The sequence below is a fragment of the Chelonia mydas genome, chromosome 18 (assembly GCF_015237465.2).
Source record: "Chelonia mydas isolate rCheMyd1 chromosome 18, rCheMyd1.pri.v2, whole genome shotgun sequence".
In the NCBI taxonomy this organism is placed as follows: Eukaryota; Metazoa; Chordata; order Testudines; family Cheloniidae; genus Chelonia; species Chelonia mydas.
The window spans coordinates 2,779,838-2,805,441 of NC_051258.2; the positions used below are offsets into that span (position 1 = coordinate 2,779,838).

Below are 25,604 nucleotides of genomic sequence, written 5' to 3' on the forward strand. Positions count from 1 at the left end.
GTGCCCCAGCCCCCTAATCATTTTTGTTGCCCTCCGCTGGACTGTCTCCAATTTGTCCACATCCTTTCTGCAGTGGAGGGCCCAAAACTGGACGCAGTACTCCAGATATGGCCTCACCGGTGCCGAATAGAGAGGAATAATCACTTCTCTTGATCTGCTGACAATGCTTCTACTAATGCAGCCCAATATGCCCCGTTAGCCTTCTTGGCAACAAGGGCACACTGTTGACTCATATCCAACTTCTCATCTACTGCAATCCCCCGGTCCTTTTCTGCAGAACTGCCACTTAGCCAGTCGGTCCCCAGCCTGTAGCAGTGCATGGAATTCTTCTGTCCTAAGTGCAGGACTCTGCACTTGTCCTTGTTGAACCTCATCAGATTTCTTTTGGCCCAATCCTCCAATTTGTCTAGGTCACTCTGGACCCTATCCCTACCCTCCAGCATATCTACCTCTTCCCCCAGTTTAGTGTAATCTGTGAACTTGCTGAGGGTGCAATCCATTCCATCATCCAAATCATTAACGAAGATGTTGAACAAAACCAGCCCCAGGACCAACCTCTGGGGCATTTGGCTTGATACTGGCTGCCAACTAGACATTGAGCCGTTGATCACTACCCATTGAGCCCGATGATCTAGCCAGCTTTCTATCCACCTTATAGTCCATCCATACTACTTTAACTTGCTGGCAAGAATACTGTGGGAGACTGTATCAAAAGCTTTGCTAAAGTAAAGATATATCACAGCCATCGCTTTCCCCATATCCACAGAGACAGTTATCTCATCATAGAAGGCAATCAGGTTGGTCAGGCATGACTTGCCCTTGGTGAATCCATGTTGACTGCTCCTGATCAGCTTCCTCTCCTCCAAGTGCTTCAAAATGGATTCTTTGAGGACCTGCTTCATGATATTTCTGGGGACTGAGGTGAGGCTGACCAGTCTGTAGTTCCACAGATTCTCCTTCTTCCCTTTTTTAAAGATGGGCACTACATTAGCCTTTTTCCAGTCATCTGGGAACTCCCCCAATCACCATGAGTTTTCAAAGATAATGGCCATTGGATCTGCAATCACATCCACCAACTCCCTCCACACATTGCATCCAGCCCCATGGACTTGTGCATGTCCAGCTTTTCTAAATAGTCCTTAGCCTGTTCTTTCACCACAGAGGGCTGCTCACCTCCTCCCCATACGGTGCTGCCCAGTGCAGCAATCTGGGAGCAGACCTTGTCTGTGAAGGCTGCCACCACAAGTCTCTGCTAGGCTTTATATCATCTCAAATGGAACTAAAGCATCTGACTATAGCTTTAAACAAGTTAAACAAAGCAACAAGCACTTAATAGAGGTCAGATCCATTCATTAAAAGAAAACATATTTGTTTTAAACAAACTATTTATTAGAAGGGGTGTGAACTGAGGGGTTGATAATGGGATGTGATGGGTTTTCACTTAAGAGCCACTGGTTCTAATTCAGTCTATACTAGTAATGGCCATTCCTGGGAGATATATATATATATTGTGACAAAGTTCCTGCTCTACCTTGGTGGGTCTTGCGCTTATTGGCAGATTTGCTCACCTTGGAGCTTCACAGCAGCCCTCAGCTTGGCTGTTTTTCTGAATTCACAATCCAGGTCAACTCCTCCTGTGTCTGACCAGGAGTTGGGAGGATTTGGGGGGAACGCGGGCCCGCCCTCTACTCCGGGTTCCAGCCCAGGGCCCTGTGGAATGCAGCTGTCTAGAGTGCCTCCTGGAACAGCTGTGCGACAGCGACAACTCCCTGACCTACTTCCCCATGGCCTTCTTCCAACACCTTCTTTATCCTCACCACAGGACCTTCTTTTTTTTTTTTTTTTTTTTTTTTTGAAACAGAAAGGAATTTTATTGTGACAGTTACAAGAATTACTAAAGAAATAAACCAAAGTATGCAACAAAACAATGCAAACAGAAGGTATAACACAGCAGCTTTCAGGAGGGAGAAGTGTTCAGGCTAGCCTGGGCCCAGAGCAGGGGGGCTTCCTCGACACTCGTGGTCTTCCACCCTCCTGAGTTACCTGGTGGCCTAGAGCGGGGGGGCTTCCTCGACACTCGTGGTCTTCCACCCCCTCGAGTTACCTAGTGCCGCGCCCAGTGTCACCGATTATCCCCCCCCCGCCGAGAGTGCCCGGCAAGATGGGCACGGCTGCGGGGTGGGTGGTGTGGGGGTGGGGGGGGGACACCCACGTATTATAGGACCCCTCCTAGATGACAGTGACGATGGTATCCACAGCGGCAACGGCTGGGGCTGGTGTCTCTCGCTCTTCCCCTCAATCAAAGGGTCAGACGGAGGGAACCGGACGGGGTCACCGAGCAGAGAACCCCGGACAGCGCCCACCGCTCTTCGAAGGTGTCAAGGGAGTCGGTGGACGCCGCCCAGAGAAACTCCGCCCGGATACGTGAATGTACTGAGGATCGGAAAAAGGCCCTACAATCGCAGGACGTTTCATGGGCCAACCTCTTCTCTCTGGTTTTATAAATGGCTGTTTTAGCCAAGGCTAGGAGGAGGTTAACCAGGAGATCCCGCGATTTTGTGGGGCCACGGATGGGGAGTGTATAGATAAAGAGGTGAGGGGAGAAATGAAGCCAGAAGCGCAGTAGAATATTTGTGAGGAGCCGAAAAAGGGGCTGCAATCTGGCACACTCTAAATAGACGTGCGCCAGGGTTTCCCTCACATTACAAACAGGGCAAGTATCCGGGATGGGAGTAAACCGTGTCAAAAACACACCCGTACTCACAGCTCCGTGAAGGAGCCGCCAACTGATGTCCCCGACGGGCCTCGGGACCAAGGTGGAATACAGGCTGGCCCACCGAGGTTGCTCACCCTTCAAAGGTGGCAGGAGGTCCCGCCACTTTGTGTTGGGGCGGGACACCAGGGTGTGAGCATGAAGGGTGTGGAGCGTGAGTGTATACAAATATTTCCGTGGTGCAAGTTGAAAACTGACCGGCTGCAGTTCATGCAGCCGGCTCGCAGTGAAGGGGTGAGGGGTTTGTCGGGATCGGCAGGGTAGGGGCCCAATGGAAAGGTCCGGCGGGCCTGGGGTAGAAGATGGGTGGGCTGCGTCCTCGCGCAAGGCTCGGTTGACATAAGCCCGAGCAACGGGGGTCAAGGCGGCCTTCACCTCCTGAAGTACGCACCGGGGAGTACGAGGGCTGGAGAGCCCCATGCGCCGAGCGAGCGTCAGGGGGTCCAGCCAGCCTCCCCGGTCGTAGTCCAGGAGGTCTCCGACCCTCGTGACTTCCGCCAGGACCAACCTCTGGCGCACCGAGCGGGACTCTGCCACCTGCACACGGAGCTGGGGGTTGTGTAGCAGGGGCTCCGTGAGGAGATCTGCTCCCACGGTGGCCGCCACGGACCTGGTCGTGAGAAACAGTTTCCACGTCCAGAGGAGGTCCTGGTAGAAGACCGGCAGCCCGGAGAGGTCTCGCGGAAAACCTCTCGGACAAAGGTAAAAGAGCTGCCGGTCGTATCGGAGCCCTTGGACCACAGGACCTTCTTCCTGGTGTCTGATGATGCTTGTACACCTCAGTCCTCCAACAATCCACTTTCTCACTCTCAACTCCTAGCACCTCTTGCTCCCAGCTCCTCACATGTGCACCACGAATTGAGGTGAGATCCTTTTTAAGCCCAGGTGCCCTGATTAGCCTGCCTGAATTGATTCTAGCAGCTTCTTGATTGGCTGCAGTTGTTCTAATCAGCCTTTCTGTCTTAATTGTCTCCAGAAGGTTCCTGATTGTTCTAAAACCTTCCCTGTTCCCTTACCCGGGAAAAGGGACCTGGTTAATTGGGGACCAAGAGCTTTCCCTTCAATCACTCTTCTGGAGCTCCTTAACCTGGAGGAAGGAGAGGGCTGCGGCTACTACTCCAGCTCCAGCTCCAGCTCCTCCCCTGGCTGAGCCAGACACCACCCCGCTCCCTTCTCTGCTGCTGCCTGGCTGCCGGCCCCCCCACCCTTGGGTGCTGCTACTGCTCCAACTGCAGCCCCCTGGGGGGAGGGGAGCCTGCTAGCCCACTTCCCGGGGCGGGGGAGTGAGGGGCCCCAGCCACTGTGGACACCACCACCACCTGAGAGGGGTCCTTTCTGCCTGCCTGGAGTTCCTGGAGCTGCTGCTGCTGTGGAGTTGCTGCCTGGAGCTGCTGAAGCCCCGAGGAGGAGAAGAAGAGGACCATCTACCACTGGGGGAGCACCTAGAGACTCTGCAGACCACCGTGGAGGGGGCCTTACGACTGAGTAACTTTCAAACTGTGCTCTTGTGGTGAGGGTCTTGACTGTGTTTGTAGGGATACAGGGAGTGTGGTGTGGAGCTGCCCCCGATCCATCTGTGTGTCCCCCACCACTGCCCCCTCCACCACCCCCACTGGCTGTTTACCATCTGCCTCAGCTCCTGCCTCTGGACTCAGCTGCTTGCTTGGCTTGCCATGCCCTGATTCCACCCTTGGGCCAGAAGCAGCAGCCAGCCAAATTGACTTTTTGTGCAAGTGGGTACATGTGCCCCTCCCCTGGACTACCCACCTCACAGCTTTGCCCCTTGCTACCTGCCCCATTTGCCCTTTGCAGCTTTTGCCCCCCCCTTTTGCCCCAGCCCCCCCTTACTAGCTTCAGTTTGTTTGCCTGCCCTGCCCGTTTTCCCTCTGCAGCCTTTGTCTGTTTGTCCCGCCCCAGCCTCTGAAGCTAGCCCCTCGGTTTCCCTGCCCTAACTGCAGCCCGCCTAGCCCCTTGCTCTGTGCGCCCATGCCCCCTCCCATGCGCTTGTGCCACTCCCCATTTTAGTTTCAAACCTCTTCACTGCACCCCCAGTGCTGTTGTATCCCCCCCACCCCTAGTGCAGCTAGAGGAGCCGGAATTCCACCCCGTGTTGGCGACTGACCCTTAACCCCTGTTTTGTCCCCGCGCCCAGCCCACCCTTTTGGCGCCCTCCTCCCCTGCCCGCAGCCTAGCGGGGAGGAGTGGTCGACCTGCTTCCCCTTTCCCCTCCTCCTTCTGGTGTCTCCCCCTCCCTCCCTGCTCCCAATGGCGGGGGACGAGATGGGTGGGGCCCCTCCAGCAGCCCCAGCTGCCCCTCCCCCGCCTGCCCCTCCGTCACCCCCCCCAAGCCTCTACCTCTGCTGCCGAACCACCTGCTACCGCACCCACGGTGACCTCCGCTGCTGCCGCGTCCCTCCCCCCCTCAGATTCGGGGGGAGCCTCCCCAGCCAGCGGGAAAGGCCAGGGGAAGAAGAAGGGGAAGGGCCCCGCTAAAAAGACCAGGCCCTCCATGACAGGGGCTGCCCCCACTGCCACAGCCCCACCACCGGCCGCGGTGACTCTCCCCGCTGTTCCCTCCACCAGATCTGTGGGTGCCCGGCCCCCAGGGCCTGTGCCCAGGTGGCGGCAGCCCCCCCGCCTGCCGCTCCGTCATCTCTCCCGCCCACCGCCTCCGCTACCATCTATAGCAACTGGGGCCCCTTCCCCACCATGACCAGGAAGCACGGCGTCCGTTGCCTCCTGGTGCCCGCCTCGCCCCACGTGGAGACCTACGTGCGGCCGTTGGCGAGGGTGGTAGGGCCCACAGCCATTGTGGCGGCCTCCAAAATGTATGGCAAGGTCGTCTTCTTCTTAGCATTGGAGACCGCCGCTCAGGAGGCAGTGGAGAAGGGCCTGGTTGGGGTGGGGAGGGGGGGTGTTCGTCCCCCTGGAGCCGCTAGGGGACCTGGGTGCCCTTCTGGTCCTGACCTCTGTCCCTCCCTTTCTTCCCAATGCCGCCCTGTTACCCACCCTCTCTACCGTGGGGAAACCCATCTCTGTCATCAGCCCTCTTCCGTTGGGCTGCAAAGACCCCGCCCTCCGTCACGTCCTCTCGTTCCGCCGGCAAGTGCAGCTTCTACCGCCGGCGGGGGCATGTGACGGAGAGGCGCTCGAGGGGTCCTTCCTGGTCCCCTACTGGGGGCCCATTCCCGGGTGCACTACTCCACGGGGGAGGCCCGGTGCTACCTCTGCCGGGCGATGGGGCACGTCCGGAGGGACTGCCCCCGGCCCAGCAAGGGGGGCATCCGGGACCCCTGAGCCCCGGCAAGACACCAGCCCTGTCATTGCCAGCACCCCTAGCTGCCCGGAGCCACCCCTTCTCCCTCCCAGTCCACCACTGCTCCCGCTCGGGCCCAAGGGGCAGCTCCCCCACTATGCCCAGACGAGCGGGAGAGATTGCCTCTGTTGTCTGCAATCTGGCGGAGCCTGTGGAGGAGGGTGTGGCAGGAAAGCCGCCGGGCATGGGAGAGGGCCCGCCCCAGGGGGAATCCTCCCTCCCTCGTGCTGCCCCACCATTACCCCCCCGAGTCCCTGAGCCATTGCCTCTGCCCCCTGACACGACCCCTGCTAGCCAGCCCCCGGATGATGCCATGGAGGGCTGGGCCCTAGTCCAGGGGAAGCAGGGCAAGCAGAAGGCTCGGGCTCCGCTCCTCCCATCCAATGAGGAGGCCCCCAGAAGACCAGGAAGGGGGGCACCAATGCCGAGCCGTCCGCTTTGCCCACAGGTGTATTCCATCCACCGGTGCTGGCTGGGGAAGACGTGGCAGCACCGGAAGGCAGTATCTCCCCTCCACTCGAGTCCCTCTGCTCCGAGGCCCCCGACAGAGCCCCTCCTGCCCTGGTACTATCCGAAGCCCCTTTGAGCCCCGAGGCAACCGTCGCATTGCCAGCGGGGAGAAACCCGGGGTGGCAGACAGCGATCTCCCCTCCATATACGAGGAAATCGAGGCCCAGGGTCTGACCCCGGTCACCTAGGGGGAGGACGACTCTATGCCAGTGGGCCTCGATCTGGGCAACCTCACTCCAGCCCCCCTTTTCCCATGCTCACTCCCTCCTAACCGTTGCTTCCACTTCCACCTCCGAGGAGCCCCTGGACTCCTCCATCAACCCGGCCGCAGGTGTCACCCTGCTGACGGCCACCTCGCCTGTTGAGGCAATGGCCAGAGCCACGCGGCCGGGACCCGAGCCACCAGGGGCACCCCTCGTTGGTGTGGAGCAATCAACCTCCTTCCTGGGCTGGGGCCTTACAGAAGATAGTCCACCTCCTGATGCCGTGGCTGCCAAATCCACCATAGAGCCTACACCCGGTATCGCTGAGAGCCCCCTCCCCACCCCCTTAACCCTTGAGCCTGATTGGGAGGCGCCACCATCCAGCTACTTGGCTCCCGAAGCCCAGAATCTCGTCTCTGACCCTGTCCCTATCCCGTCCACCTCCCGCGATGTTATTGCCGCCCCTGGGGCTGTCTCCTTCCCTTTTCCAATAGGTGACCCCCAGGGAGCGGCCTTTGTGTTTCCCTGTCCCGACCCACTAGGGGCTGCTATCCTCCCTCCGCTGCCCCTTAATGCCCCAAGGTTCAAAGCAGGCCAAATGGCGCCAATCCATCAGGCGCCCCGTCGGGGATCTGCATCATGTCTGCCTGACTCAATGGGCCACGGGGCTGTACTAAGGGCCCCGTCAGGGGATAAGCAGGAGACCATAACCCCACCCCCCCATGCGCTGTGAGAGGAGTTGCGGGAGTTTTTAGAAGACGTCCGTGGCTCCCGCAACAAGGCACAGCTTGCTCTCCAGCGATGGGGGGGATTTTTTTCAAATCCTCTGGGCCACAAGGGCTCTCATGGGGGAAGGTGAAGGGACGGGGAAGCAGGATGCCGCGGCCTACTGGCGGGTCCGTATCTTCCGTGACTCCTTACTCACTTACGGGGTAGGTCACGGACTGTTGCGCGGCCTGTCAGGAGCCACGAGCGTCCCTGCTGGCGAGGATCCCCCCCCCCAGCCCTCCTCATGGCACCTCTCACCATCGCAACATTGAACACCCGGGGCTGTAGGATGGGTCTCCGCAGGTCCCAGGTGCTCTCCTTCCTTCAGGAGGGTGGGTACTCTGTGGTTTTCCTGCAGGAGACCCAGGCAGATCCAACCGCCTAAGACAGCTGGCAGCTGGACTGGGGGGACAGGGTCTACTTCAGCCATCTCACAGTTCGTACGGCTGCAGTGGCGACCCTGGCTGTTCGGTGCCCGGAGCCGCCCCTCCTCCTCGTCAGTCCACCAGTGCTCTCGCTCGGGCTCAAGGGGTACTTCACGCAGCGCGCCCAGACGAGCGGGAGAGCCCCGTCTCTGCTGCCTGCAATCCGGCGGGGCCCCTAGAGGAGGGTGCGGCAGGAATACTGCCGAGCATGGGAGGGGGCCCGCCCCAGGGGGAATCTTCCCTCCCTCATGCTGCCCCACTGCTGCCTCCCACAGTTCCTGAGCCATCGCCCCGGCCCCCAGATGATGCCATGGAGGGCTGGGGCCTAGTCCAGGGGAAGCGGGGCAAGCGGAAGGCTCGAGCTCTGCTCCTTTCCACCGATGGGTCCCTGCAGGGGTTCTCCATCTACCCCTGGAGGAGGGAGGGCAGGGCCTGAAATGTCTGCACACTCAGGTCCATGTCTTCCGCCTCCAGGCCCTGCAGAGGCTCCTTTATGGTGCAGGTAGTCTGGTGTGGAGCGTACTGGCGCACGCCTTCTTGTGCCGCTTCCAAGTGCTCCGATACGACCGGCAGCTTCTTTATCTTCATCCGAGAGGTCTTCCTCTCCGGACGGCCAGTCTTTTACCAGGACCTCCTCCGGACCTGGAAACTGCTTTCAATGACCAGGTCCGTGGCAGCCATTGAGGGGGCAGATCTCCTCGTGGACCCCTACTACACAACCCCCAGCTTCGCGTGCAGGTGACAGTCCCCCTCTGTGTGCCAGAGGTTGGTCCTGGCAGAAGTCACAAGAGTCAGAGACCTCCTGGACTACGACCGGGGAGACTGAATGGATCCCCTGACACTCGCTCAGTGCATGGGGCTCTCCAGACCTCGTACTCCCTGGCGCGTACTTCAGGAGGTGAGGCCCGTTTTGCCACCCGTTGCTTGGGTTTATCTCGACTGGGTCCTGCACAAGGGCGCGCCCTGCCTACCCTCCACACCGGGCCTGCCGGACCTTTTCATCAGGCCCCTTCACTGTGAGCCGGCTGCAAGAGATGCAGCCAGTCTGCTTCCAGACCGTGCCAAGCAAACATCTATACACACTCGTGCTCCACACCCTTCATGCCCTCACCCTCGTGTCCCACCCCAATACAAAATGGCGGGACCTTCTGCCACCTTTGGAGGGTGAGGATCCCCGGAGGGCCAGCCTATATTCCACCTTGGTTCCGAGGCCCAACGGGGATATCAGTTGGCGGCTCCTTCATGGAGCCATGAGCACGGGCGTGTTCTTGGCACGGTTCACCTCTATCCCAGACACCTGCCCCTTTTGAGGCGTGAGGGAAACCCTGGCACACATATCTGGAGTGTACCAGGCTGCAGCCCCTATTCCGGCTCCTCACTAATATTTTATTACGTTTTTGGTTGCACTTCTCCCCTCACCTTCTTATTTATGCACTCCCTATCTGTGGTCCCACAAAATCATGGGATCTCCTGGTCAACCTCCTCCTGGCCCTAGCTAAAATGGCCATCTATAAAACCAGAGCGAGGAGGTTGGCCGATGGAGTCTCCTGTGACTGTGGGGCCTATTTCTGATCCTGGGTCCGTTCACGTATTGGGGCAGAGTTCCTCTGAGCGGCATCCACTGACTCCCTTGATGCCTTTGAGGAGCAGTGGGCGCTGTCCGGGGTTCTCTGCTCGGTGTCCCCGTCCGGTTCCCTTCATTTGACCCTTTGACCACACTCCTATCCCTGTTATTTCATTAGTTGTCCCCCATATTTATTTGGTGTCCAGGTCCTGTGGATCTCCCTCTTAGGCTGGGGCGGGGGATCCTTTAGCAGTGGGCGGGCTTTGCCAACCCACTTCCCAGATCCCAATAGGATCACTCTCCTGTAGCCATCTGGCCCGACCCTGTCACAATATTTATATATATAAATAAGTAGGTGGGTTTTTGTTCCAGCCCTGGTGGATCAGCAGTACCACAGAGATGGAAGTGCCCATCTTCATGGAGGAGTTGTGTCCAAATCAGGGTTCAGGTAGGGGAAGCTTTACTGCCACTTTTTTTTCCTGGGTATGTTCGGACTAGAGTTTGTGATCCTGTTTGAATGCAAGTGAATCAAAGTCAGTGTCCAGACTATTAGCTATAATCGTGTTCATTACCTCAAGTCTGTTGGCAATCACTTGAGGACTACAAACCCCCTGTGGATGAACAGTGTCAGTCACCAGGCCTGTCAATCTGATCTCTTTCACCAGTACTAAATTGTCTTGCCTACCTTTCAAGGGAGAATTGTTTAATTAATGTCTTCCTGGAGCTCTGGCCAGGCGAAAGCTGTCTGAGTGCTCCCCAGGGTTACTAACAATATAATGTCATAAAAACTTTCACAAGATATTTATTCTCTCATTGTGTTTTAAAATATTTGTTAACAGGCAGGAAAGACTGTGCGTGGGAATACTTATGGCAGAGGGAAGTGGAAAGTGTCAGGTGTGTCTGGAATACGTAGCCAGAGACTGACTTTGTTTTGCAATGCCAAGGTGTTGCTTCTATGGAAATAGAATGAAGCCGACTTCCTGGAATGCTGGTAGAGATCGCTCTATACAAAGCCTGACTGTCAGTCCTGTGACCAGTCCTCTTTTGGGCAAGACATGCCAATGTCGAATTTCCATATGTATCCCTTTGAGTTTACATATTGCTCACAAGATGATGAGTCCAGACACATTCTGATAAGAGTTAATGATTCATTCTTTCTTATTTACATATGTTTGTATCAACTAAGTCACTACATGGGAGCATGAATAACCAGTCTGTCTGCAAGAGGATGTACATCTGGTGACCAAAGTCCCCTGCTCTGCTGGGTCCTGTCTGGTGTATATCTTTATAAGTAGTGTACCAAATAAATGTTAGCTGGTAATTCATTAGAGATGGTTAGACTCAGGGCACTGGATGGGTCACAGGACTGCTACTGGCAGACTGAGCCTTCCACTTCCAGGTCAGTGATTGAAAAATGACCCAGGCTCATAGTTTAACTTTAGAGGCTGAAATCTGAAAGCTTTTATGTTGCATATATGAAATAAATTGCAGACGCTGGCCCCAGTTTATCTAATCACATATGCATGTGTTTAACTCTGAGCGTGAGCTTAATAATAGTAATAATAATAATTTAATAATAATAATTTAATAATAAGGGAAAAGGCCAGATTTTGCTTTGTCGAATGTACTATCGAATCCCTCCCATATTGCACATATATCAACTGACACTGAAAAAATTGGATGGTGTCTTTGCACACCTGGACTAACTTAGTTAGAAAGGTATGCATTCTACATAATTATGAATAGCTTGTCTACCCACCCACTCAAAGGACTGGACTAGCAAATATCCCTTAAATCCCCCTGTAAACACTGATTGACCAGCCTTACTCAGCACAAAGGGGGATTATTGCCTCTTTATTTACAAAGCCCTTATAATTTCCCCTCCATCAGCACTTCTTCATGATTTTCCCTAGTAAGATTATCTCCTACCACCTTCCTTTAAAGGGAAGAAATGCAGGGTTTCCTAAGGAAACAAACAAAGATTGTCATCTCTTTGTGCCATGAGGGTAATCCCCAGATCAGTACTCCACACCCTCACCTTTTATGTCCCTGCAAGAAACAGGCAGGTTGGTGGACTGTTGAAGACGGAGGAGTCAGTGACCATGCATCCTGTCACATATACACTGTGAAAGGGTTTGCTCTCCCTGCCTCCCTCCCTTCCTTGTGTTTCACAAAGATTTGTTGGCCCAAGATTTTAAAGTAATCTGGATCAAGATGCCCAAATGTAAAAGGCAGATATTGCAGAGTCTGCATCTCAGTGTGACCTGATCAGATAGAAGGCTCTCCAAGGGGCTGAGCCTACACCCATTGCAGACAATGGCAAAGATCTGATTGATTACCATGGAGAACAGGCCCCTGCATAGAAATGGTCAGAAATTTTCAGTAGAAAATGCTGATTTGTCAAACCTGAAATATTTCACAAAAATATTTAGTCAACCCGCAGGCAGGGTTTGGATGGAAATCTGCCTGGTTCTGAGCCAGGGCACCTAGTGGGCTGCTGGAGACCTCAGGGCTTTCAAGGATCCATGGCTTCCAGACTGCCACAGTGCAGTCAGCCCCAGGTCCTCTGCTCCCAGGCAGCTCCACCATGTGGTCTTTCTCCTGCAGGATGCGGGAGCTGGGCAGAGTAGGGAGCTGTCTGGCCAGGGAATTTGGAAGCTCTGAGGTCCCCAGTGCTAGGGCAGTCTGCATGGCAGAGCTGCCAAGGATCCAGGAATCTCTTGGAGCCCCTGAGTGAAATTGACCTGATTCTTGTCAGTTTCATGGCTTCTATTTAGAGATGAGCAGCAGTGAAACACTGACATCAATCATGTCAAGATCACTTAGCTGCTGGGGTTCTGGGATGCAAAAGTGTTTTGGAAACATCATGTTTCTTAAATGAAATCTTTGGAATCCCCGGTTCTAAGAAGTTTAGAAAAATCTGTTTTCTGCATGAATCCACCTGAAACAAAATTTCAAAATGACAAAAATTCCTGGGAACCGGAAATTCTGGATTTTAGTCTTCTCTGCCCCTGATGTACAGGTTCAGCATGTAGTAAGCAATCCAGTGGGGGAACAGATAGGGGGAGATGATCTCTCTCCATTGAAAGGGATGATGGGGTAGTAGAATGTCTCCAGATTTATATTAGTGAGGTTTAAAAACACACACAATGTTTAGAAAGGATAAATCCTTGTGCTACCGGGCCTAGGATTTTTTTTATATGATAAGGGTTAGAATTAGGAAGAAATTGCCCACTACGGTGTTTTTTGCCCCTTCATCTGGTTCTCACTGCAGTCAGAGACCGGATCTGATGATATCTGGCAATTCACTGCCACCTTTTATCCATGGTCACAACTATAGATTCCTGTTGTTTCTTGTTTGTTTTTTAATGCTTTACAGTTTCTGGTGTCCTAGCGTTTGTCAATTTGCTAGTATGAACTTTTTACAGTGCTAAAACATTTCCACAGGAAATTAAAATTCATTTCTCATGTGTACTCAGTGATCCTAGTCATGCACAGGCTGCTGACCGTAGCAGATTTCAAAATGCCAATCAAAACTACAGGCCCAAGAACTCGTTTGCTGTCTCTCTCTTTCTATGCACAGCTCAGGCAGCGCCTCGTGGTCTCGGACACCATCCGATGGTCCAGGGACATCTACATCGAGCACATCACCGGCCACCGACAGCACCAGGAGGTGTGAGCCGGTACGACATCATGCATCCACTATGGGAAAGGGACTGAGAGGCTTTTTCCATTGGACCATATGAACTGGAACCATAAACCCACTGAACATTAAATCCCACCAAATGAGGGTAGATCCATCCCCATCATCGTATCCACTCATTATACTCCACACCTGAACATAGCCATTATATGGACAGCATACCCCCATAGCTCAATGTCTGTACTTTGACCGGTTAAACTTTTACCCCCAATCAGGTAGATTATGTGCAGATTATGTATTCCTTACGCCACCAGCTCCTAAACCGAATTTCGCACCCCTTGATAATCTATCTTATTCCCTGATAACCAGAAACTTCTATGCTTGAGCTCTGTACCATTTTCTTTTTATTTCAACATTATCTTAATAAAATTATTTAACCTGTGGTCCTGGCAAGATTGATTGTTATTCAGTAATGGGTGATTTTACTCCGTTCTTATCACTCTGCTGGGGAAGGGACCCGGCTGCTTGGAGCAAGGGGGTGGGGAAAATATGTTTTGTTTTCTTTGCGAAGTGTGGAATAGAGTCAGTCCTGCCTTACAGCCTCCAGCAGACGGAGCAACAATCTCCTTTCAGCAGAGGAGCCGGCTCCACCTTTAAGCTCAGCAGGTGCAGGGAGAGGCCGAAAATTCAGAACAGCGAAGTCACCGAGGGATGAAAACACAACAGGAGAAACTCCAGTGTGGAAACACCATTTAAAGTTGGCAAGCCTATCCCTCCCCTTCCCCCCTCCGCTCCACCCCAACATCGCCAAGGCCGGAGTGAATTGCAAAGGGAGGAGTTTGGTCCCGAGCAAGGAATGAATTGCAGGCTCTGTTCCTTTCCCCGGCCCCTTTCACAGATGAGGTGGGTGTAGCGTGGGGACGTGTGTGGGAGAGAGAAAGCGTCCCTGGGAGGAGCGCAGCATCTTGAAATCTCCGTCTCGGGCCGGGCGGGCCGGGCACGAAGATTCTCCAGGGCTGCGGCCCTAGCCGAGAAATGCCAAGCGGGAGCCCCCGGGAAGGGGAGACCCCCGTGCGGAGCCTGGCGGGGGAAGGGCGCAGCCGGGAGGCTACGGGGATTGCAGGGCTGTCCTCGTGTGCCCGGGCTCGCCTCTGCAGCGAGCTCCTGGGCGCCGAGCGCCGGCCCCGCGAGCCCGCCCTCGGCTCCGCCGGAGCATTGACAATGGGCCCCACGTCCGCCCCCCGCCGAGCGCGGCGCGCGGGAGCCGGGGCCCGTGACTGACTGACGGGCCAGCCACTCAGGGCCCAGCGCCCGGAGCCTCGAGCCCGCCAACGGCACACCCCCGACACACCCCCGTGTGCGCGCGGCCAGCCAATCAGCGGGCCGCTCGCGACACACACGCACACTTAAGCCGGGTCAAGGCGCGGCGGCGGGGCCAGGTCTTATACGGCACGTTGGCAGCGCAGCGCGCGGCACGGGCAGCGCCGGGGCACCGCAGCAGCGCGCCTGAGGACTCGCGTCGGCTCGCCGCGACCCCCCCGCCCCCCCCGCGCGGCTCGGCGCCCTGGCCCGGGGCCGCGTCCCTGGCAGAGAGCGCGCGGGCGCAGCACCATGGAGTCGGGGAGCAAGGTGACCGTGGGCCCGGCGGGGGGGGCTCCCCGGGACCTTCCGGCGGGGGCGGCGTGTGCGTGCGGGGTTTGGGGGAGGGGAGAGCGGCCCGCGGGGGGGTCGCTGCTTCCCAGAGCCTTTGTGCCCCAAGCAGCCTCCTGCCTGGCCCCGGGGCCGGGGGCGTGCGGGGCAGGGTGGCCGGTCTGCGCTCACCCGCGTCGCAGAGAGAAGGCGGCTCTCGCGGGTGCAGCAAGTCCGCTTGGCCGCCGGCCTGGGTGGGGGCTCCACGTCCTTCGGCCGGACTCCTCCGGGGAGCGAGGCGGGGCTGAAAGCCCTAGGACCCCCCTGCCCCTTATGGAGCATCCCCGGGGGCGCGAGCCGGGCGGCTGTTTTCAGCCTTCCCCCTCCTTGGCGCCCTGCGGGCTTGAGCCGCCACCTGCTTTGGGCTCCCTTCGCCAGTGCCCCGCTGGCAGCGGTGGGAGCCGGCTGTTGCCCCACGGCTCCCTCCGGGGACGCCCCATCCTGCGCTGCCGGGCGGGGGCGGCGGAACCGGGGGGGCAGGGGTACTGCGCAGCGCATCCCGGTCCCAGCGGCGTGCGGAGTGGAAAATTTTCAGCCTCGAGCGGCGATCGTGTGTTTAAAATAACTAAACAAATTAAACCCCAAGACAAGTGACTGATGGGGGGGAGTTCCCTGCCGGAGTCCCAGGTGCAAGATAATCAAGCCATGTCCGAGGTGTTCGGTAAAAGGGCAAGTTTGCAGGCTTAGGACTGGGGGGTTCCGCTCCACAGCCTTTGGGGCTGGACCCGGGGGAGAGTTGGTTGAAACTTTGTGCTGCGGTTTGGTGGGAAGGATGCCCGCCCCTGTACCCGGTCTGTATTCAGCGGCTTAAAGTACCCCAGCCTTCCTGTGTGCGCTTCAGCCTTGCCTGGCCGACGCTGGTGACCCCAAAGCTCCTAGGGGCACAGGAGGGAAGGGCCGTAGCCTTGCGGGTCAGGACGGGGCTCGATGTCCCGCGTTCGCAGCAAAGTCCCCCCGTTTTCCCAGCGAGCCAAGGGCCGAGGGGATGCGGTGCTTCGGAAAGCTGGAGGGTTTCCCGTGTTGCCAATTCCTGGGATTTTTTTCTTGATACCTGACGGTTTTTTCAAGCCCTACCGTCTGGAATCGAGGGTTTCAATAAGAATCTCCCCTTCCGTTTGACATGTTTTCCGAGCACGGCTTGTTAGGGAGAAAAGCTTGGGAATGAGGCCAGGTCCCCTCCAACGGTTCAGAAACCAGAAGGCAAATAAAAAACCCCGAATCTCTTATTGGGGGAGCGGCCTGATTTTTAAGCGATGGGGGGCCTGACTCGGGATTTTTGAACATGTGGGGTTGGCAGTCCTGCTCTCTCGGTCTGCTTTGTCCCCTTACGTAATGGGTCGGACCATTATGACCGTCTCGTCTGGCCGAGAATTTCACCAGGTGGTGATTCCTGCATGGAACTTGTTTGAACTGGAGCAGGGATGTAATTCCAGAGAGAGTAACCAAGGATACCCTCTTACAAATTATACAATCACAGTAAGGCCTTAAGGGGGAAAATAGTGTATGTATTTCTAATAATTCTTCCCTTGAGTTGGGCCTCGCATCAGGTTCAAATCCCCTATAATCTAATCCCCACACAGGCTTGACTTTCCCTCTTTTTGGTACATTTGCAGGACTGTGTTAAAAGGATTTTTTTTCTTGTTTTTATTTTCTGGGTGGAAGAGCCCCCTTGTAGTCCTTGCCCTGAAGAGCTGCTTTGTTCTGTGCTTGGACCACCTAGGACCATCTAATGCTGGTCCGGACCTGGAGTTCTTAAACACTAAACGGATTAATTAACCCTTTAGGTTTTGTTTTTCTTCCCTCCTCCCTCGGGCTCCAATCCACAGCAGTCACCTTGTTTTACAGAGTACTGGTATGTGACGATTACATTGGTGCTCATGGTAAAGGAATAGGTTTTATAATGAAGAAAAGAGGATGCGGGATCCAAAGCAAAAAACAGAAAAATCCCATCCCTGCCCAACTCCACACAACAGAAGGGTTCAGACTGAGACTCCAAAGTGGTCTTTTCTGATCTGACTTCCTATGGGTCTCAGATCATCCGAATGAGTAGCTTGTTCCCCAGTTGCTCACATCTTCCCTGATTACCTTCCACTTCACAGGCTCATCTGCTGCGTTGCACTGATATAACTGATTTGGGTGGTGGTACTCCAGATTACAGCTGCTAAACCATGGCCATGGAGCAAACGTTTGTAGTCTGGCTGCGCTGGGCTAGCTGCACTAGGCGAGTTTATAATGGTTGTATATTTAAAAACTGAGTATCCACGCAAACCCCTATGTAGCCTCTCTTTTGGTGTAAACCTGGCTTACATCGATTTAGTTTAAAATGATTTCTTGCTAATTTAAACTAAATCACTGTGACTGGGTTAAATTGAATTAAGAGTGTCCACAGAGGGGGTTGAACCAGTTTAACCAAATTGATTTAAAATAATGATGTTCCTTAAACTGGCAGCTCTTGTGTGAAGATAAATGTGTAGACTAGCACTTACAATCATATTAGGTAACTTGAGTCAATTGACAATCAATTAATTCAAGTTGCATACTTGACGGTCCGGTCCCTAAAGCAGATTTTAGGCCCAGTGTGCAATGAAAGGGGATACCAGAGTCCAGGGCGGGGAATTCAGTCCAGCAGGCTCCTTCCCTCTCTGTTCAAGAGACCCATCTCTTTTCAAATAATAACCGGTCTTGTGACCATGCAGGGAGGGCACAGGAGAAGCATGCTGTTCCGCCAGTCTGTGTTTTCTGGGTCAAGATGCTTACAAAGTTTATTTGTGCAACACTGTCTCCAGATTCCCTCCTTTCTCCCTAGCTTTGGAATGTGTTTTGGGATCAGCGCGTTACTGTATTTAGTTCGCGGCGCTCTTGTGCATTTTCAGGAGTGCTGATGGCTGGGTGGGGGGCTGGCTGGCAGCTCCCGGAGTGGCGCGTTCCTGTGCGCCCAGCTGTGGGTTTGGAACCGGAGCTCTGGGACGTGACAGCCAGGAGCACCTCACAGGCACAGCTCGCTCCGGAGGGGGAGGAGGCGAGCGGCTGGGACTGAGGGAATTTTGCCCGGTTGAACATAGAAATCCAGCGCTGGGCCAGATTCTGATCTCGGGCACAGTGGTGTAAATCCGCAGTAGCTTGCATTTGGCTGTAGAAGCCCCAGAGGAGGTCAGGGGGCCGGTTCACCTGCCATAAACAGAGAACTGGCTGGTTTCTATCAGCTCTGTGCTTAGAGGATATTTCCTAGTCTCTCTTTAGCGGATCTTTTCAACCTCTCCATGCTGCCTTCATTTCTGGGGGGTCGGGGGGTGTCACTTCAAGCTGTTCGAGTGGAGACCGTTTAATCATAAAGGTCCCCGGGGCGAGCAGAGACCAGAGCGCTGGGCAAGCACCGGCTAAGCCTGGCACCCCGGGGGAGCCAGGCAGGGAGGCCCGTTACCCGCTGCCTCCATCCAGTGGGGCCCGCTGCCTGTCTTGGGGGAGCCCGCGTTTCCCCGCTGCCCGGGCCGGGGCTGGCTCCGGGGCTCCCGGGTATTGAGCCGTACGCCGGGCTGGGCTGGGCTGGGATTGCCCCGGGTTGGGCTCGTGCTGCCCCGGCTCCATTAGGAGGGGAGCTGCCGGCATGTCCCCGGCGCCAGGGGGCGGTGTCGCGCTAGCCCCTGCGGGGTAGGCCAAAGGGGAGAGCGAGCCCAACACCCCCGGGCGGGGCCCGCCGGAGCTCGCTGCCCATTGGCGGCCGGCGGCGAGCCCCTCTCAGCGGGCTGGGGGAGCCGAGCTTCGAGCCTGCGTCAGCAGCTGCCGGCGCGGGGGGGGCGGCGGCAGGGATCCAGGGGCACAGCTCGGGGAGAGCAGGGCCGTGCGGCGCTGGGGAGGTTCCCGTGGCTCCCCCCATCTGTAACTTACCGAGGCTTGTTGCAAGGCTCTCGGCACCGGGCGCTCATTCCTGCCAGGGTGCGCCCAGCCGCATCTCTCAATCTCCATTCTCTGTGTTCAGATCCAGGCATTGCTTTTTTTGTGTAGTAGCTCCCATTGCTTTCTGGGCGGAGATAGGGGAGGGAAATCCCTGGGTCACATCCCAAACATAATAACTTTGGCAATGAAACCTTCCTCAGATAGCATGACCTGCACAGGACCATGCAACCCTGACGCACAGGAACTTGCGGGACCACTTGGGAGGAAGGATTACTTCCCTGAGTAGGGGTTGCAGCTCCAACTGTATTTCTAATGTACATCACAAGACCAAGTCTTATTAAACCACTGTTTTGATCTAATGAATATCTGACTGATGCACCCTCCACTGTACAGCTGCAATACAGCACCTTCTGATGCCTAGGCAGAGCCCACAGCTTTGCTTGCAAAATGCTGTAATCTCCTTCCCTCCAGCCCTGCTACCAGTAGCCTTCAGACAGAGCCCTGCTACTTTTGTAACATGTTACAGGATATGCTGCAACTGACTGGGTCATGTTATGTAGCAGATTGCATTACACTCTTTATCCTCCGTCATTACAAAGGTGGAAAGTCCTGTAATTCCCTTCTAGGACTAAAGAGTTCCTTATTTCCGGTTCCTGTTCCTAATTGCAGACTGAGCCCTTTTCAATGAAGTTGAGAGGAATTAATAGGTGTAAGGATGGAGGGAAAAGACAAAGCAAATAAACACAGTAGAAAGAGACAACAGGAGTTGATAAACAGCTGATTTATCAACTAGACAAACTTAAGTCTTAACTCAGTGGTAGAAGATTTTGTTGGGTGTCTCTAAATTTGAGATAATGGATGATCCAGTTAGGATAAAATAAGAGTCCATTCAGACTCAACTAATTTTAGCCCTAACTGAACCTTTTGTGAGAGTCAAAAAGGCTACAAATAACACCTTTAAAAATATCATCTTTGTGAGTCTCTACACTTCCTGGTTCAGGCTAGTCCATGAAGTAGGAAGTGGCAAAATATCATGGGAGCGGCTGTGCTTATGGAATTTCATTCCCAATTTTCCAGACTCCAGATGGCTAGCCAAAGATTATCCAAACTTGTAACCTTTAGGGTGCCTGATCTGACCATTAAACCTTTTAAAGAGATAAATTTAACCCAAAATTTAGGTTTTTGTAAAATTTATTGGTGGAGACTCAATAATAGGAAATGCTATAAGAATTTTCTGGGGACAAAAACAATAGAATTTTAGGTAGAAACTTAATTTGGTTCTATTAAAAATTAGTCTCAATACCTGCAGAATTTAATAAAGCACAAAATCCTCTTCATATGAGTTTTGAACCATCCGTTAGAATTCTGTAACAAAGCTATCATTTTATATGATCTATATGATGGATTTAAAAAAAAAAAAACCCTGTAGAACTACAAGACTTCCATAAGAGGCAACTAATAGAAATTTTTTAATTCTAATGGAAAGTTTAAAAAAAGCAAATATTCTTCTGCCTTGACTGCAACCTAAACTAATTCAAAATCCTGCATGAAAACCTGAGAATGGAATTAAATGGAAACTGCCTCTAAACAAAAGTGACACTGACTGGATAACTTTCACTGTACAAGAAGATAGAAATCCAAAAAGTAAAAACAACATACAACATAAATAGTGAAGAGTAAATTGATCTTTAAAATTTTCAGGTTTAACAATTGAAGGTGTTAATACATGCAGTATGTAAAATTATTTATTTAAGCTATGGGACAATTAAAGTGGCTAGTGATTTTTGGATACCCATCTTGAAATAACTTAAAGGGGACCTGATTTTCAAAGTGCTGAGCACACACTTTCTATAAACTATGCCCCTTTATGGTGCTCTAAGATAGCTAGTCACTTTTGAAAATCTTGGCCATGGTGTAAGATGACTGTTAGATGTTCACCCACTGATAATTTAAACAGTCCTGCAAGAGGAAAGGCACATCTGGCTGAAGAGAAGGCAGATCAGTGTGATTCCAAATGTAATTGGAGAAAGCACATTGAAAGGTGAATTTATAGTAGTATGCATGGATCAAATTCCTTTTAAATGAGAACCAGTAGGGCACCTGACTGTACCAGACATCCAGACCCCTCAAGGACCTGTGCTACAGTCTCCTTCCATAAAAGCTCACTGTACAATAATTAGTTCTATGCAAACAGTTCTTATTGACGTAATGCTTCATAGTACAATATTCTGAAGATCTGTTTATTGCATTTATTGTTGCCTCGTCATTCAAGGTGTGCAAATCATGATGACTAGTTAGAAATATTCTTAGACTTTCAGGCTGGTGTGAACTGCTCTGCTCCAGCATGGGGCAGAAGGAAAGTCTTTTTCTGTTTGGTAGGAGCTGATTCCATGAGAGCAGGGGAGAGGAGTCTGCCTCTTGGACCTTTCTTTATTTGGAGGGGTGGGGGATGACTTGTGTGCTTTACATAAAGCTGCGACTACTGGCCTTTTAAAAAATTAAGAATCGTTTTATAACAGTGGTGTTAGGGCATGTTCAAACGCAAGCTGCTTTTCATGTCCACAGTGATGACACACTGTTGCTTTCGTAGGGGGAAGCTGTCTTGTGTGGTCATGGTGTGGCAATGATTTATGCAAAATAGCTTTTGGAATGAAGGAGATCAGCTGTGCAGAAAGGAGTGCTGCCTGTAGGACAGAGTATGGGACAGGGTTTTAACTTCCGGGATCTGTTCCTGGTTTGTGTAACAAGATGGCTTGACCCTTTAAGGGCTAGAAGCCTGGGGCCAGCCAATCCTAGTTAGGAAGAAGACACACCTGTGCCAGGGATTAGGTGATTACCCTATAAGGAGCAGCAGGAAGCTGCGGAAAGGGGATGATGCAATCTTCAGAAAGAAAACTAGAGGAGGCTGTGGCTTGCAGTGAGCAGCTCCTGCGGGAGACCCTTGACCAGGGAAGGGTTTGAGCCTGGAAGCCAGAGACAGCGGACTCCACAGGCGTCAGAAGGAAAAGAGTCTGGTCTGGCCGTGGCGTGCAAAAGCAGGAATGGCCCCAGGCAGGAAGGCTGGCATTGGAAGAGAAACTTTTAGGGGTTTTTTATTAGATGATTTGATGATAAACCTGACAGAAGGAGGGGTATTTTTGATCACAAAGCCGCTGGGTGACTGAGGGGTTCAAGAGGGCGAACAGTGGGGCTGCTTTCGGGGCTGTCCTGAAGCCAGTGGGGCCCCTGGGAGGAGGCCATGCATTGACATCCTGCCACTTGCTTCCTGTGACCTTGAGCAAGTTAGCCTTCCTGTGCTGCAGATCCACTGTGTGCTGTGCTGATACTGATCCATGCCCCAGGTATTGAGGGGCTTCATTCTGTGCTGCTTTTGAGATCTGCGGCTGGAAAGTGCCAAGCTCTGCAGCACAAGTCTGGTCCAGCTCCATCCAGTTCCAGTTTGCTGGAAAAGATTCCCATTGGATTAACTGGCAGTTGGATGGAACCACTGATAAGGCGAGGGAGCGGCTCCACAGCTGTCCAGCCACCTCCAGACCTGTCTAAGGCATATAGGGCAACCCATGTTTTCTGCTTCTTCCAAACCTGCCACAGGTTGTAAAGACAGGGCCCTAATCCTGCCATACAGCTCAGGCTGGCAGGGACCGCTACAATCCATTCACAGAGAGCAGCTTTCAGGAGTGAAGTCATAGGCTTCATGCGCACGGGACAAATGAGTGTGTCTAAGAGCTGCATTAAAACCCAGTTATGGCCAAAAAAGGCTGAAATGCTGTGGGGCTGGCCAGTGTGAATGGCTTATCTTTTGATTAGCCCAGTCTGGCCCCATCCACTGTAGGGCTTGGTCCTACTTACATTTAAGTCAGTGTCAAAACTCCCATTGGCTCCAGGCCTGCAGGCTCAGATCTGCGACAGCCAAACTGTATTTAATCTAGTTCAGCCACCACAGCATATAAATGGCTTTAGCTGTAAAATAGTTTTGCTCTGTGTGGAAGGAGCCAAGATCTCCTTCTGTGCTTGCTTCCTAGAATCAGGAGAAGGGAGGGGAGAGGTTTAGGAATGGTACTGAATCTCTGGGGGCCCAGGTAAGTTTGCCACCTACAAGATGCAGAAAACCCTGTCACAGGCCACCCCAAACAAAAAGGGTCCTATTGCCAACCCTACCAGAGAGCCTTCTTGGGGTCCATACCACTTCCTGGAGCCCTCAAGGGAATACCTATTGTCCCCTCCTCGGAGGAGCCACTGCCTCCCTCACCCCACTCCTTGTCCATTCTGCTTGCTGGTCCCTGGCACCAAGAGGAGCCACCCATGGTTTCTGCAGGTGAGGGCCTGGCCCATAGAGGGAAGGGACCAGGGTGCGAGCTGTGTTCCCAGCCATGATATGCATAGCCAGTAGTTTCATGATCACTACTGGCATCACTCAAAAAACCTGGCACATTACATCTTTTGACTGGCCATGAGCAAGGCAGTACGAAAACTAGCCAGGCCAGGTGGCAATGCTAGGTCCAGAGCCATCCTGCCACATGATATTTTCAGTGTGGGTGGGAGCACATGGTGGTTTGTGCCATACCCAGCATAATGGGGCCAGATCATTACTGGGTGCAGTTGTATTAACCACAGTGAGCCCCACCTTGTGCCTCCTTTAAAGGGGAATGTATTACATAGTAGAAAGTAAATGCAGTCACGCGCACACAGCCTCCTGTTCAATGTTCTCTTGTTAGCAGAGAGGCAGTGGGTAACAGCATGGGTGCTCAGCCTCTGCCTGCTGGTATTCTCGGGTTACGTTGGTACGGTGCCCTTAAAGGGACACACCATTCCAGTGCCTAGCACTAGCACCGGCTGTACATCAGAACATGCTGCAGGAGCATGGGGTGTCAGCAGGTGTGGTAGCTGGATGCCATGCCTGGCACTCAGGAGTGCGAGGTGAGAAGGGGAAGCATGTATTGCTGGGGAAGGGGATTTCTTTCCTCTCTGAATGTGTACGGACAGGATGTGGCCGCTTTCTACATAAGCTCAGCAACACAGGGAAAGAAGTGCCTGTGAGAAAAGAACAGTGATCAGTTAAAGGAATCATTATAAACCTGTCTGAAAACCTCAGCTTCTGCCTGAATCCCATGCGATATGTGCCCTGTGCATCATGAATGGTGTGTGCATGTGCTCACATGCTTCACCCCTTCCTTGTCAGTCTCAGGCCACCAGCTGCCTGCAGCCCTTCACCAAACTCAAGTGCAGAGTCCCCAAAGGTTGACTTCCTATGTAGGCTCAGTGTCCTCTTCATCCCCATCCTCCCAGCCCTTTGGGTGTATGTCCTTGTCCCTCAGTGTGTTTGGAGAGATGGGCTTGGGCTGCAGGTGATGGCTCCCAGCCCTGGTCAGCTGGGCTTGAGAGAACTAGCTGTACCCAGAGCTACTCACTTCTCACAGTGCCCAGTATCTCTGGTCTTTGTGGTGTCAAAAGGCACTAGGACCTGCTCCTCTTAAGGCCTGGCATCTCTGAACTGGAAGGCATACAGTAACCATTACCGATACTTCCACAGGGTAAAATTCATCCCTGTGCAGATAGACATCCCCAGTGGTGCCAATCTTATGGATTTTTGTGCCTTAGAACTTGTACTGATCCTCTTGATACCAGCTTCTGCTCCTTGATTTTTGCAAGCCAGCAGGCACTGAATCTGGTATGAGTTAGAGCAGCTTAGGGGCTGCTCTAATTTATGCCAGCAGCATATGGACCTTGTATCAGCTGTAGACTGGGGTAGCAGGGTGGAACTCAGGCCTGTCCTTCCCCACTCTTTGATGTGCCCCTTGTGCCAGCCTGGGGGCAGAGTGATTGGCACAGAACCCATCTCTGATATCTTTACACTAGCTGATACCCCTGCTGCCAGGGGAATTCTTGGCTGGCCATTCACCCCAGAGCCTGGCTTCTTTTATGCAGATGGATAAACTGGCCCTGTTTCAAAAAGTGATGCTTGGAGCTCTGCAACAATCATGCAGTGTTTCCTTCCTTAGCCCAAAGCCCCTTTGAAATCCAGGAGAAGCTGCCCTGGCTGAGGAGGGCCTGAGTCTTAAAATAGAACAAATCCCCCTCTCCCCATCTGTTGCATCACAACTGAGTGCACCCTACAGATGCAGGGCCAGATGTGCTGGTATGCTCCAGCTGCTCTGTCACTTGAGCAGTGCAAAGCTACCAGTGACTGGCCTTGAACATACTTTTCACCATTCATGCCCTTTGTGTCTTTTGCATTTACTCAGCCTAGTCAGTTTCTCTTTACATGGGCTCACAGATGGCACAGCTAGAAGGGACTGTTAGGATAGCCTACTTGGACCTCCTGCATAATACAGGCCAGAGGACTTCATGCAGCAATTGGATGACCACTTGTGACTGAACTAGAGCAGATCTGTTGCCATTCATTTTTGCACCCAGGTTCCCATGTTAGCACTGGGCTGCAAACACAGCAGAGGACTATTCCAGTGGAAACATTGCTGCTGTTTGCATTTCATAAAACCAGTACAACCCCCTGCTCTGAAATCAGCACAAGTGCCCATATGATTAGACAAGGGAGGACTGGGAGACTTGCATTTTACCTGCTTTGGGAAGGTTCTGGGAAAGCTTTAAATGCTGAGCTGCCTCCCATGTTCCATCATTCCTGTTTGCTGGTGGATGCAGATCTCATGACTTAATTGAGGCATCTCCTTAACTGTTGCTGGGTAACTTGAGATGGTAACCTCATTGGCTATCCAGGCTCATACTTGCTACCCAATGAAATCAGCCACTGGTAATTAAAGTCAGGCAATTAAAAAGTGGGTTCAGCATCCCTCTCTGAACAGA

General features: G+C 53.4%; 1 protein-coding gene across 2 annotated transcripts in view; it reads left to right on the plus strand.

The window, feature by feature from the left end:
• Positions 1 to 13,794: 13,794 nt before the first annotated feature.
• Positions 13,795 to 25,604, plus strand: part of SLC2A1 (solute carrier family 2 member 1) — a 39,051-nt gene continuing 27,241 nt past the window's right edge. The window contains exon 1 of one of the 2 annotated variants that reach the window (XM_043531775.1): positions 13,795 to 14,105. Coding sequence is in view for 1 of the 2 variants with exons in the window: in XM_037881214.2 (XP_037737142.1) it covers positions 14,814 to 14,831 (18 nt within the window). In the remaining variant the exon portion in view is untranslated. Of the gene's footprint in view, positions 14,106 to 14,601; positions 14,832 to 25,604 lie in introns of those variants that run through there. The other variant, XM_037881214.2, reaches the window with a different exon arrangement.